The 14,676-nt window shown below is 48.0% G+C and overlaps 1 protein-coding gene across 1 annotated transcript in view; it reads left to right on the forward strand.

Moving 5' to 3' along the window:
- The window catches only part of TEAD4 (TEA domain transcription factor 4), a 72,589-nt gene that overhangs the window by 2,449 nt on the left and 55,464 nt on the right, over positions 1-14,676 (forward strand). The window contains exon 3 of the mRNA XM_024557494.3: positions 7,425-7,518. Coding sequence (XP_024413262.2) covers positions 7,425-7,518 — 94 coding nt within the window. The remainder of the gene's footprint in view (positions 1-7,424; positions 7,519-14,676) is intronic.

Consider the following 14,676-nt stretch of genomic DNA (forward strand, 5'->3'; position numbering starts at 1 on the left):
TCACTTTCATCTAACAGTTCCACTTGAGAAGAGTGCTGTCTGCCTGAGTATTTGTGCATCTCTAAGTGTGTATTTTCCTGTGAGGATGTTGGCTTGGGGCATGACTGGTCTTCCTCCCTGCATAACTGGGCCAGAGACAGGGCCTCTGGTTGTTTGTGTGCAGGGATAATTTGTGGCTGTTGGAGCTTGTGGCCCTCAGGCTCCATTGGTCCTGGACTGAAAGTTGTCTTTCTGAGGGAGAGTGGGTTCTGTACTAGCCTGAAACAGTTAAGAAAACGAGCTGGCAGAAGGGTAAAGGAAGCTGAGATCTTTGTGGTTTGTTGATGGGACAGGTTGTTGAAGATGAGAGTTGAGGATGATTATGGGGATGGACCCTCAGCAGCCAGAAAGAGGAGACGGTTTGAACCTTGAGACTTGTGTAGACAGCACTTTTGAAGTGGCCCCAAGGATAAAGAGGAATTCATGTGTGCCAGCCAGAACTACTCTCTACTGGTCTAATTCTCCTTGGAGCTGCCCCTGCAGTCAAATGGATGAATCCTTCTGTCTTTACAACTTGCTAGACTGTTCAGTACTGTCCTACTAACACATAACTAGGACATATCATAAGTGCTACAGTGCCAGCCTGGCAGGGAAGGGCTGCTTCTGATTTGTTAGTTGACCAGTGGGGATAACCCCACTTGGGTGTCTCAGTTTCCCCATCTCTTTATTTCTGCTTTGCTTTCTGCTTTCCCTCCATTTGGGGTTTTACTATCTGAAGCATTTTCAAGGAGTGAACTGGGTAGGGGAGACAGCCAAAATGTCCAGGAGATTCAGAGAAGTGACATAGCCAGTGGGGTTACAGAGGCAGACCTGACCTCAGAGTTCTGCACTTCCCCATGATGATGTGGGCATAATGTTTAGGGTTCCTTGGAAGGAAGGAACAAGACACTCTCGTTGGGGTGGGGACTCTGGTCATAGCTCCTCCGTGGACCCTGAGGGTGCAAATGTTCTGGTGGGTCCGTCCTCATTCTCACTTGCTTAGGCCCGGTGTGCAGCTGGGGCTTCCAGGCTGTCTGGTCTAAAGGCAGCATTGATGGAGTTGAAAAGGTACTGGTTTGGGGTCAGACATACCTGGGTACAAATCCTGACCATCGCTCACTGCCTTTGAGGCTCTCAGGCTGTTTCCTGATGAGTGTGATGTGAAAGGGGGTTAGTTGATATCTATCCACAAAGTTTGTTGTGAAATTTTGACGCTTGCAAAGTACGTAGCACAATGTATGGCACAGCCCAGGGCCTCAGTAGTCAATCTTCCCTGGACTTATTTCAGCAAGAAACCTTTTTTCCTGGGTACCTCTCTGAACACCCTTTGATAAACTCTGCTGTGTTCATTCGTGTTTATTTAGCAAACATGAGTTGAACATTACTATAGGCCAAGCCCTTGACCATGTTCTTCATCCTTAGGAACCAGGTAGCTAGTGAACCAGGTGAAGGTGGGGGCAGGGCTTTGTCACAGTAGAGCACAGGGCCTCCAACTCCTATGTTTTAATTCCCATATTTCCTTGACCCCAGAGTGAACTTGCTGAACATTAATGGACGCTCTAATGTCAGCATATAACTTCCTCATATTGAAGATGGGGAAATTGAGGACCCTGGAGGGACAGTAACTTGCTTAAGATCACACAACCAGTGAGCTGCAGACCTGGGACTAGAATCCACTGTTTTCACTTTGCATTCTGTCCCCTGTCGTGATCCCTAAGCTCAGACCCCCAGTCACTTTCATCTAACGGGTGGAGGCCAGAACCGTGTGACTTGGGCAACATCTCTTATGTTGTGGCTCAGATAAAGGTTGTTAGGAGGCAGAAATACTCCCCTCTGTACCAGCATGAAGCATAGAAGTGTGGAATCTGAGAATGCCAACTCCGGAAGGGACCCTTAAGAGGTTAAGAGGTCTTTAAATGAACCCTCTTGGCTGGTCTGTACATTACTCAGCCAGGCGGAGAAGGGTCTCTATCTTTCAAGATCTCCCGGGATGCATCTGTGGCAGCCTCCTGTGGTTTCCATTCTGGAGTCTTGTGTGGGTGCTATCACAGCAATACCTGTTGCCTAATCTGTGGTTTCTCTCCTCACCTGGAGGAGGTGGGGGACCTGGGTCTCCACGTTGCTTTGCTGCTTTTCCTGTAGTTGAGGTCAGTCTGGGGGCAGTAGGAAATTCGGGGCTTATAAGGTTGGCTCTACCTTGCCTGTCTTCCTTTGCCCCCCATGACCCTTTGTTGGCAGGGTTTGGGAGGAGAGCTCTCTTTAAAGCTCTGAAATTAGAGCTGAACAGCTGCTCTCCAGTCCTCCCTCCCTCCCCCCAGGGGTTTAACTGCTTAGGGGCCCAGGTGGAGGTCGGGGCAGGGCTTTGTGCCTGGGCAGCATAGTCTCCAAATCCTATGTTTTAATTGCAGCTTTGCCTTGACTGCCTCTGAAATGACAGTTCTTCCCTTGCATTTGGGTTTTCCATGTAGATATTGGGGAGATTCTAATCACCTCCTCTGTGATACAGTCCTGGAGCCTTCAGCTGGTAGTGACTGGACCTTTGGGAACATTTCCACTGGAACTGCAGTCCCTAAGATCTGTGATCTGTGCTCACACCTCCTGCCTTTATTATTGGCAGGCTCGTGGAAAGGCCAGAGGGTGGGCCTGGCTCCCTGTGGGCCAGTTCGGTGGTGGTGCTGAGGGTAGGCGGGCCCCCATGGGTGGGGACTCAGCTTCCTTTGACCCAAACTTCATGGGAACAATAGACTTCAGAGGAGTCACCAGGGACAGGAAATGGGAGCTGTGCTAAGGCAGGGTAACCCTCCTGGGGGATGGGATTGCATATCCGCCTGATAGGAAGGGCTGGGTGTTGGGGGCAGTGCAGAGGGCACCGGGGAGGGGCTGATGACACACAGGGTGGGCCTCTCCTCTGAAGTGGGCTATTGACTCAGTGAAACCTGAGCTGCTTAGAGCCCGTTATTTGGCCAAGCCTTCTGCTTTATGTTTTACTAGCAAAGGCATAGTGTGTAGTACCTGCCACTGTCCCCTACTGCCCACCTCATTTCTAGACCAGGTCTTCCCCTTCTCTTCAAGCTCCCTAAGATGTCTTCATGAATCGTCCTGGCCCGGATAAAAGGCTAGATTTGTTTCTTCCTGGATGATCTCCATCTTGGCATTGAGCCTTGAGTAATAGTTGACTGGGGAAGCGACTTGTGCAGTGGGCAGAGCTCTGGGTGGGGAGGCAACAGGCTGGACAACATAAAGAGGTTTTTTGTTGTTGTTGTTGTTGTTGTTGTTTTTTGCCATAAGCAGAGCAAGAAGACTCAGACAGGACTGGCAGGGGAAGATTCCTGCTTGCAGCAGGTGGTGGAAATGTTCTGGTAGCAGAGTGCTGCTGTCTTGCCTTTGCCTTTGTAGGGGCAGAATTGACTTTGTGAGAGGCTTCAGGAGGGCTGTGGGAGAAAAGAGAGTCAGACCACACTGAGTAGCTTTTTATGAGTTCAGGTTACCAGACTTTTTACACGTCAGGTTTTGGGGTCCTGAGAGAAACTACAGGGGTGACCACAGAATCATTCTAGGGTCTGGGAGAAGGTAAAGGTGGCAAATAACAAACACCGTCCTGATTTATTTCTTCCGTGTGGCACGATGGGGATCCTGGAAATGGCAGGCGGGTAAGCTTCATCTTTATCCCCCACATTCCAGGTCAGGTATTTCAGTAAACAATCTAAGGGGACTTCAAAGAGAAGTTGAGATAACTAGTAGCCAACAGGTGTTCACACTGTCAAGTCTTGGAAAACAGTCTAGTTTGGGTGGGGGAACGTTCAGCAAGAACTTTGAGTCTCATGGTTTTCTTGGGTTTGAGAGAAGGAAATGTGATCTGGCTGATGTGGCAGTAAGGTGGTTTTGTGTCTGGCTGAGAGGCTGCCCTGGGTCCTGGACTGAGCTCAATCACTCGTCACTCTGGGGGAGGAGTCCAGTAAAATGCCACAGAGCTCTCTTTGTGGCTTTGTCCTTTATCGATACTGTGGGTGTGTAGGACAGCAAGCATATGGGATGAGAGAATCATGATTCACAATCATCTTAGTTGACTAGAGTGCAAAAATTAAGCAGAAATATGAAATAACTAAGATTCTGTCTTAAAATTAATACATGCTCATTGTAGAAAACCTTTATAAATTAAAGGAGTAACAAAATGGTACTTAGTATCACAACTTAGGGATGAGCACAGTTAATATTTTGGTATATATCCCTCCAGATTTATATTCATGCAAAACATGTATTTTAACATAATTGCAACTTATATGTCCTGTTTTTTCCCTATACTATATAGTAAATAATAGCTCATGTCATAAAAAATAATTTAAAACCATAATTGTAAGGGTCCGAATAATATTACATTGTATGAATGCACCTTAATTTATTTAACTGTACCCTACCGGACTTCTAAAAATTGTTTTCAGTCCTGGCTGGTGTGGCTCAGTGGATTGAGTGCCAGCCTGCAAACCTAAAGGTTGCTGGTTCAATTCCCAGTCAGGGCACATTCCTGGGTTGCTGGCCAGGTCCCCAGTTGGTGGTGTGCAAGAGGTGACTGATCGATGTATCTCTCACACATCGGTATTTCTCTCCCTCTCTTTCTCCCTCCCTTCCCCTTTCTCTAAAAATAAATAGATAAATAATCTTTAAAAAAGTAAAAATTGTTTTCAATTTTTAGCCATTGAAAATTACTTGATATCTAGCAATGTTGAACATGTATACTTTCCTCAAGATGAAATCTAATTGATTTAAGTGTAAAATCCTGCATTTAAGTCCAAAACATTAATTGTATAAGTATAGAATGGGAATTGACTGTCAATTCTTGTAGGGAAAAAAATACTTGGGCTTTTTGTTTGACAAAGGAAAGGGAAGGGAAATGAACATTTATGAAGTGCCTACTAGGTACCAGGCTTTATTCTAGACACTTTTGCCTACATCATATCCTTTAATCTTTTTTTGTTTAATCCTCACCTGAGGACATTTTTCATTGCTTTTAGAGAGAGAGGAAGGGAGCGAGAGAAACTTCAGTGCTGGAGAGAAATACTAATTGGTTGCCTCCCATACATGCCCAGACTGGGCATTGAACCCACAGCCTTTCAGTTACAGGATGATGCTCCAACCAACTGAGCCACACTGGCCAGGGCTCCTTTAATTTTAATAGCAGTTCTATGAGATAGGGCCTGCTTTTTCTTTGTGACTTTTTAAAAAAATTTCTACTGTACAGAAGAGGAAAAACGCTACAGAAAGGTTGATGCTGGGGTTGGAGTTTGAACCCAGGTTGCTCTGACTCTGCAGCGCCCCATTAAATAAACCCTGAGCCCACGAGCCCAGTGGGGTGGTGGGGTCTGCATTAAGTAAGTCTTAGTGCACTAAACTCTGTGATGCTCAGGCCACTTTGGCTGTCACATCTGGCTTTGGAGGGTGGATACAGCCTGACATGTTAAGTATTGAGCTTGCAATGTTGTGTCTTCATAGAGGTCAGATGAGGATTGGACCCTGTCTGGTCATCAGGGTGCTGTTTCACCTCCAGAGGGTATGCCGTTTCTGCAGCGATAGTAAGTTAGGTCCATCTGCTCGAAGTCAGTTTCACTTAGGCAGTACCACAAAGAACTATGTAGAATTCCATTATGTAGAGCTTGTTAGGGATGGTTTGGAGGAAGTCTCTGCACTGGGTGGGAAATTAGACCAGGTTACCTCTAGGGCCTCTGCTTCCTCCAGGTGGTCCTGGGCTTCAGTTTCTCCACATGCAGTGGGTGGGAATTGCACTAGGTGTCATGGGAGGTGTCTTCTCACTTTGACATTCTGAGGTTCCTGCTGGAGATGAGGCTGAGAGATGTGGGGTAGACCAGTAGTTGGAGGAGACAGAAAGGGGAAATGTGGCAGTTACTGCCTGGCTCCCCATCATCTTTGTTTGCTTGTTTTTTAAATCCTCACCCGAGTATGTTTGTTGATTTTAGAGAGAGAGGAAGGGTTGAGGGGAGGGAAAGAGGGGAGAAAGAGAGAAACATCAATCTGTTCCCTCCCGTATACACCCTGAATGGAAATCGAACCTGCAACTAGGTACGTGCCCTAACTGGGAATCAAACCTGCAACATTTTGATGCAGGTGATGACGCTCCAACCAACCCATCCACCTGGGTAGGAGTCCACATCAACTTTCTACCAGCTGAATGAAAAGGACAGGCTGCACCCCTGCAGCTGGGGCAGGGGAAGATGACCGCAGCCTGGAGTGGTGGCCACAAGCACAGGCTCCAGGGCAACGCCGCTGTTCAATAGAGATATAATGTAAGTCAGATGTGTAATTTTAAGTCATCTAGAGGCCACATTTAAGAAATTAAGAAAGTGGTAAAATGGCCCTGGCTGGTGTGGCTCAGTGGATTGAGTGCCGGCCTGCAAACCAAAGGGTTGCTGGTTCAATTTTCAGTCAAGGCACATGCCTGGGTTGCAGGCCAGGTCCCCTGTTGGGGTGTGCAAGAGGCAACCAACTGATAGTTTCTTTTCTTCTCTTTCTCCCTCCCTTCCTCTCTCTTTAAAAATAAATAAAGGAAGAAAAAGAAGTGGTAAAATGAAATTCAATAATATATTTTATTAAACTATGTCTAAAATATTGTTTAAATATGTAATCAATACTTTATAAAACAATTGAGATAGTTTACATTTTTTTATACAGTGTTAGAAATCCAGCATGTGCTTTTTTTTTAAGACTTTATTTATTTATTTTTAGAAAGAGGGGAAGGGAGGGATAAAGAGAGGGAGAGAAACGTCGATGTGGGTGAGAAACATGGATCAGTGGCCTCTCGTGTGCCCCCAACCAGCAACCTGGCCTGTGTAACCCAGGCATGTGCCCCCACAGGGAATCGAACTGGTGACTGGTTTCCGTCCAAGGGATGAAGCCCAATCCACTGAGCCATACCAGTCAGGGCCAAGTGTATTCTTTTACCCTTAGCAGCACGTCTAAATTTGGACTAGTCATTTTTCAAGTGCTCAGTAGCTACGTGTGGCTAGTGGCTCGAGTTTGGACAGGATAGTTTCACAGCCAGCCTGCTTGGGTTTGAATCCCATCTCCACCACCTTGTGCACGTTACCTAATTCAATGTGTCTTATTTCCCCCCTGCAAAATGGGGATGATAATATTAATAGAACCAACCTTATGTGGTTGATGTGAAGATTAAACTTGTCACTGTTTATGAAATGCTTAGTTTTTTGCCTGGCACATACTAGTCACTGTATAAATGACTTTAGATGGTTCTTAAACCCTGGACAAGCTCAAGTTTATAAGAAGGAGAGGCTGGTGATATGCTTGGGAAAACCCACTTGCAGAGTGGTCCTGTGGTGTTACTGGTCCACTATACTGGTTCCCAGAAGTTCTGCATAATGAAATTGACTTCATATCAGGTGGACTGGACCTGCTTTTGCTGCAGAGAAGGCCTTCTGGAAGTGAGAAATGCCAGCACCCTGATTGACAAGAGAAGTTCCAATCCTTCAACAGGTGTGTTCTGAACATCTGTCTGCTTGGGGCTTGGAACTGTTCTGGGTGGCCTGGAGGAAGCAGAAGCATCCTCAGACATGCTCCATTGTAAATTGCATGACCTCGTGTTGGAATGGGAGCAGAGGTCATTCCATCACTTAAAGGGTTAAGCAATAGTGTGCAACTTGCGCAAGAGAAGAAGTAAAGCTGTATCAGTGGTTTGCATACCCTCCTCAGAACACTACCAATCCAGTTCTCTTGCGTCAGCACCCTCCACTTGCTAATCTATCGAGGTCTCAGAGCACCCACTGTGTGCCTGGACTGTCCCAGGTGCACTGGGGGGAATGTGGGTGGAAGACCTATTCCCTGTCCCCAAGAAGCTTGCAATCTGATCTGGGAGGGGAGGGAGACTGAAGAGCAAAGTTGACAACCTGCAAGATGAAAGAAGGGCTAGTTAGAGGCACAAACAAGGGGGTGCCTGGTAAAGGTGATTCATTCTGATGCAGCTGGGAGGGGTCAGGGAAGGCTTCACAGAGGAGGAGGCACTTTGTGGGATGTGTAGGGTTTTGATTGCACTGTGTATAAGTAAGAGAGGGACAGGAGAGGAGGAGAAAGAGGGATAAATGTCTGTGGGGGGACAGAAAAAATAGTGACTTCAGGGCTACAGTCATGAAGTAATTAGAAGAGAGGAGATGACTGGTGTGTATGGAAGAGGTAGATTTGAGCTGGGCCCTCTGTGTAGAATAAGGAGGACTGTTTAAAAATTTATTTTTTAATTTACAGCAAAATTTACTCTTTTTGATGTATAGTTTTGTGGGTTTTGACAAATGCATTCAATTGGTATTCACCACCACAATCAAGAGGCAGAATTTCAGTGTCCCCCAGAGGGTGCTCTCATGTGCTGCCCCTCCCCCACACGCGGATCCACTCTCCACTCCTGTAAGTACCTTTTCAAGAATGGACTCCTGTAGTATGTAGCTTTTCAGTCTGCTTTTTAAAAAGATTTTATTTATTTATTTTTAGGGAGAGAGGGAGGGAGGAGAAAGAGAGTGAGAGAAACATCAATTGGTGCCTCATACGTGCCCCAACTGACAACAGAACCCACAACCCAGGAATGTGCCCTGACTGGGAATTGAACCAGCGACCCTTGGCTTTGCAGGACGATGCCCAACCCACTGAGCCATACCAGTCACGGCTCAGCATAATATTTTGAGATCCATCCAAATTGCTGTGTGTATCAAGAGTTCATTCCTTTTTTTTTGGCTGAGTAGTACTCCATTGTGTGGATGGATGTATCGCAATGTGTGCGCCCATTCACCTGTTGAAGGGCTTTTGGGGTATTCCTAGCCTTTGTTGGTTGTGAGTCAAGCTTCTGTCAACATCAGTGTCCAGGTTTTGGTGTGAACACAGGCTGTCATTTCTTGTGGAGTTGGAATACCTAGGAGTGGTATTATAGGGGCCATATGGCATATGTGTGTTTAATGTTTTAAGAAACCACCAAACTGTTTCCAAGTCACACCACTTTGCATTCCTGCCAGCAAAGCATGAGAGCCCCTTTGCTCCGTACCTTCAGTAGCACTCGGCATGTCAGGCTTCTTTTTGTTACTGCCATTCTAATAGGCAGGTAGCAGAATCTTATGGTGGCTTTAATTTGCATTTTCTTACTGACCGATGATGTTGAACATCTTTTTGTGTGTTCATTGGCCATTCATATGACATCTTTGGTGAAGTGTCAGTTCAAATCTTTTGCCTGTGCTTTCTTTTGATTGTTTTATTTTGAGAGTTTTTTAATATTTTGCATGCAAGTCAGATACATGATTTACAGAATTTCTTTTACAAATTTTTGGAGAAAACTCACTTAGGGAGAAAATCTTCCAAAAGAAGGTGGTGGGTGTGAGAGACTCTGAGAGCAAGGTTAAGAGTTGATTGTCCCGAGCCTTGGCCTTTCTTCAAGGGTGAAGTGTGGCTAGGGTGAGGTGGGGCCTGGATGGGGTAACACCCAGAGGATGACATATGAACAAGATAGGAAGGAACAGGTCCTTCTGTGAAGTCTGTTCCTGGCTTAGCACCTGCCATTGAGCACACTTAAGCATTGGAGGCACCAGTGGTGGTTTGGTTTGCTGGGCACCTCCCTGACTAGCCAGCTGTGCCTGCTCTATTCCACATGGCTGGCTGGGTCAGGGTGCACTGGTCCCATCCAGGACAGCAAATGTCCCCAGCCTGGGTATCAACCACGTACATGGCCTTGTTTCCAAATTGGGTGACCATGCATTCTGGAATGGGAGGTGGGGCAGTTGTCAGGCCTGCAAGGGTAAGCCCCTGGGTAGGAGTGTGGCTGGTGCAAGAGAGAATCAGTGGGGTGTATTTTCTGGGTCAGGGTGGGTCCTCTGTGATGGTGACCTCAGCCAAGGGTCTGAAGGCTTTGGGCCACTGGGCTTTCTAGGGCATCTCGATCCCTGTTTCTGTCTCTGTCTAGGTAAGGTAGCTCTGATATGGAAGAACATTTCTGTGAAAAATGACCAAGGGTGGCATGGGTGCTGCCTCCTGCCCCTTGTTCATACTCAGTCCAGCGTGTCCCACTCCTGTGTCCTGGGAGCTGCAGCAGGCCTTTTCCAGAGACGACTAAGGCCTAGAGGTGGGCAGTGGGGCAGAGCTGAAGAGGAAGTCCTGCTTTGCTGGAGCTGCTAAAGATGGCAGCCCCAGAGCCCTCAGCTCCCCAGGCTCCCTGGTGCTCTGGGCACTGGAGGGCTACTCCCCAGCACTTAGAGCCCCCGCCTCGAGTGCCTTGTACTGCAGGGGTGCTAAGCATGAGTGCCCCCTCTGGCCCCGGCATGGTCTTATCTCTCTTTGGCCAGCAGCTGATGGGGCAAATCCATCCCAAGGCTGGGAAGATGAGCTATTGGTGAGCAGCGCACTGCGTGTGTATAAACTTAGGGTCTGCCTGTTCCCCACAGGACCGCCATCTGACAGGATGTGAGGGCGAGTCCTGGTAGGCTCAGCCTCAGTTACCTGTTTTCAGATCTGAGTTTTCATAGGACAGGCCTACCTAAAGAGAAGTACTTTCATAAGTCCTGCTTTATTTTAGAATCCTGAAGAAAGGCCCTGAGGAGAAAAAAACAGGCAAGACTTATTCTCCCCACCTTTTAAAAAAATTAATAGCCTTTGTTTATATGTTTGAACAGTTTTGGGTTCACAGAAAAACTAAGCAGAAAGTATAGAGAGTTCCTTCCCTTTTCCCCCACTTTCTACTTTTATTATCACCTTACACTGCAGTCCATAGTTTTCCTCAGGGTTCACTCTTGGTGTGGCTCATTCTGCGGGTGTGGACAGAGGTGGGGCGGCATGCACCCACCATTGCAGCACCACACAGACCGCGTCCCTGCCCGCAGAGCCCCAGGGCTCCACCCGTTCATCCCTCCTTTTCCACGGTGCCCCGGTGGCCAAGCATCTTTTTCCTGTCTCCACACTTTGATTTTTCCAGAGTGTCATATGGCTGCAGTCATGCAGTATTTGCCCTTTTCAGACTGGTTTTCACCCAGCCGTGTGCCTCTAAGGTTCTTCCAGGTCTTTTCCTGGCTTGATAGCTCACTTCTTACTGTCGATGAATGATAGTCTACTTCCCCCGCCATTTCTCTTTGTAAGTGGAGATGCTGAGACGTGGAGAGGAGAAGTGACTGGCTCCTGAGCCACTGGGGGGGAATGTGCAGCAAGGCTGAGCTTGGAGCCTAAGTTGCCTCCCTTCCCAGAGCCTGTGCTGGGCCGAAAGCCAGTTTCACTGCAGCTTCCTCGGCCCCTTCAGTGGCTCCAGGGCAGGCCGCAGGGTGGGGTGGGAGTGGAGGTCTGTGACACCACTTGCCATGACCCACTTCCTGGATGGTTAGAGCTAGGCCAACAGACACCCACATCCCTGGCTGCTTAGAAGAGGTGGCTGGGGACAGTGTCCCAGGTCCCAGTTTTTGGAGAGCTAAGGGGTTAGGATGCTGACCCCTGAGGGTGTGGGGCTGTGGAATGATGGAGACTCTGCTTCCCAAAGGGCTTAGGGCCAGTAGCCATTCTGGAATCTTATCTCCTTTTCATAACCCATGGCCCCTCCCTGTTGAGCTACCTCCCACTGTCCTGCTTCCCTCTCCACCTATTTGCTTATCTCTCTTCTTGTTGTCCCTCATTCCTTTTGCTCCTCTCGTCTCTACTGCTTCCCAGATGGCGTCACTTCTCTCTGGTTCTTGCCCTCTCTGTCATCCCTCCAACAACCACAGATGTTTGAGGAGCCCTTCCGAGAGCCAGCCTCTGTGCCCATACCTTTGGACATGATTGAACTTAATCCTCAAGACAGCCCCATGAGGAGATAACATTATTACCTCTGGAATATACTGGGGAGGACACAGGCTCAGAGAGTTGAGCAGCTTGCCCAGGGATACTGGATCCCGGGTCAGCATGAGCAGAATGCAGCCCAGCCAGGATCTGAGCCCAGGACTGACTCCAGGGCCCGTGCCTGACTCTGCCCCGCAGCCCCTCCCCTGTACAGGCTAGGCCCGATGGGGTCTGCTCTCTGTGACTGGTTCTAACACATCTTACACTGGGAGGGTTGTGGGGCCCTCTTGCCTTTTCTGTCACCCCCTTCCCATTCCTGTCCTGTCAAGAAGTAAGATGTGACAAACACCCTCACAGCAAGAGGTTAGTGAGGGGTGGTGGGAGGTGTGTCCAGGTTCTTTACCCGTGTTGCCTCATGTGACCCTTCGTCTCTCTTTGTGGCATGTCTTTTCCTCCCTACTTGAGCGATGAGGAGACAGAGCGCTAGGGAGGTTAAATAAGTTGCTGGGAAGAGGCAGACTTTAACTCAAGCCCTGCTACTCTGAACCTTCTTTTCCGTGGAGCAGACTCCTGCCAAGCTTCCCCATGCTTCCTGCAGAGCCCTGTGCCTGTTAGGAGAGGAAGAAGCATGACTTAGGGTGGAGGAAGGGTGGTGGCAGTTCAGGCAATGTGACACCTAGACTGGTGTGGTTTTAGGAGTTTTTGAGAATGGCCTTTTTACGGCCTCTAGCAGGCCCTGAACAGCTTTCTGAAGTCACACTGGGGGCAGTTGTTTCCAGCTGAGTATGTGGCCGAGCCCATTTCTCTGCTGCGCTGTTTTCTTCTCTTCCACTCCTCTCCTTCCTTCGTCCCTCTGGACTTGCCTACCTCTGGCCTGGGAACTGTCCTGTCCTATCTCTTTCTACTTCTATAAATCACCATTTTCCTCTGTCTCCTGTATTTTCAGCCCAGAGGGACTCCGTTGCCTCTTTCTCCCCTTCTCTGCCCCCATCTTTTCCTTTCTATCTCTTGGTACTATTTTTAAAATATTGCAGTGCAATATACCTAACATAAAATTTTCCATTTTTAACCATTTTAAAAGAAGATTTTATTTATTTATTTTTAGAGAGAGGAGAAGAGAAGGAGAAAGAGAGGGAGAGAACCATCAATGTGTGGTTGCCTCTCACATGCCTCCTACTGGGGACCTGGCCCACAACCCAGGCAATTGAACCAGTAACCCTTTGGTTCACAGGCCACCCCTCAGTCCCCTGAGCCACACCAGCCAGGGCCCAGTTTAGCCATTTTTAAGTGTCCTGTCCAGCTTTGTACATTGACAGCGTTGTGCTGCCATCACCATTCGTCTTCAGAACTTTCCATCACCCCAGACAGAGATTCTGCACTCATTGAACAGTGACCCCCTTCCATCTTCCTCCAGCCCTTGGCGACCTGTGTTTTTACCTCCTGTCTCTGAATTTGCCTGCTTTAGATACTTCATATAAACGGAATCATAAAATATTTATTCTTTTGTATCTGGTTTATTTCACGTAGCGTAATGTTTTCAAGGCTCATCCGTGTTGTAGCATGTGTCCGAATTTCCTTCCTTTTTTAGGATGAATAATAGTTCATTGTATGGGTATCCCACATTTTGTTTACCCGTTTATTTGTTGATGGGTCTTTGGGTGGCTTCCACTTTCTGGCTATCTTGGTACCTTTTAACATGTCTCTCTCTGTTCAAAGACATTTTATTTAATGTATATTTTGGTTCAGTATCATAGAGCTCATGACCAGCAGCAGTATGACTCAGGCCGGGACAAACCTTGTCCAGCACACGTATCTTCTCCATGAGGCACATCACAGCCTTCTTGCACTTAGGACGCTAGACAGCACTTCAGCATTATGACTTGGGGACCATTTAAAATAACAAAATCACCAACAAAAAGCACACAGATGCAAAAGCCATGGCAGTAAATAGACTGTGAAAAGGACACTTGTGTACTGTATGCCAGGCAGCTGCGGCCAGAAGGCCGAGTGCAGCCTTGTTTGAACTCCGCTGAACTCGGCTCCCATGTGCACGTCTGCAGACGACCAGGAGAGCACTTCGAGTGTTGATGGGGCTACAGGTGTCCGTGATTAGGTGAATTTGCATGTCTGGACTCTGAACATTCTGTGAATACTAAGATCGACTGTATTTACATATTCACAGAGAATCCTGGACCCCTGCTGCTCACTAGAATAAAGGATGTTGAGGGCAGGCCACGTCCCATGTGGCTTGCTATCCAGTGCCCAGTATATAGTAGGCACTCAATATGCAACTGTGAATGAATGAGTGAAAAACTCAGAGGGCTAAGGTGCTCCTGGCAAGGTGTTAGGCATGAAAGTAAGCCAGGGAGGAATCTTTTGGCTGGGGAACCTGCTTAACCATACGTGTCGGTCGCCTGCTCTGCTCCTTCCTAGGAACCAACTCTCCTCATTGAGAGGCACCCAGATGCTGGTCATGGCACTCGCAACTGTGTCACAGTGAAGTGCTGGGCTGAGGGTTAATACTGGTCCCCCGTTCAACTGATGTGAGGCCTTTGGGCAGCACACTTCGCTTGTTGGTTGGAGGGCAGCCTTCTCCTCTGGGGTTTTTCCTCACTCACACCAACCTCGGGAATCCCACACCTCCCAGCTGGGACCGACCTTCAGTGGAGGCTGTGGGGGAAATGGAGTCTGTGCTGAGAAAAGCACCTGGAAGACTTTTGAATCCACGGAGAGAAATGCCTCTAGCTCCCCTTCCCTGCTCAGGCAGGGTCTGGTGCCCCTCCCTGTTACTTCACCTCTAACCTAAATCCCTCAGGCTATACACTCTGACCACTCCTCTCCTTTCGTCCACCCAACTGTTGATAAGGA

Source organism: Desmodus rotundus, chromosome 3 (genome assembly GCF_022682495.2).
Source record: "Desmodus rotundus isolate HL8 chromosome 3, HLdesRot8A.1, whole genome shotgun sequence".
NCBI classification, from domain to species: domain Eukaryota; kingdom Metazoa; phylum Chordata; class Mammalia; order Chiroptera; family Phyllostomidae; genus Desmodus; species Desmodus rotundus.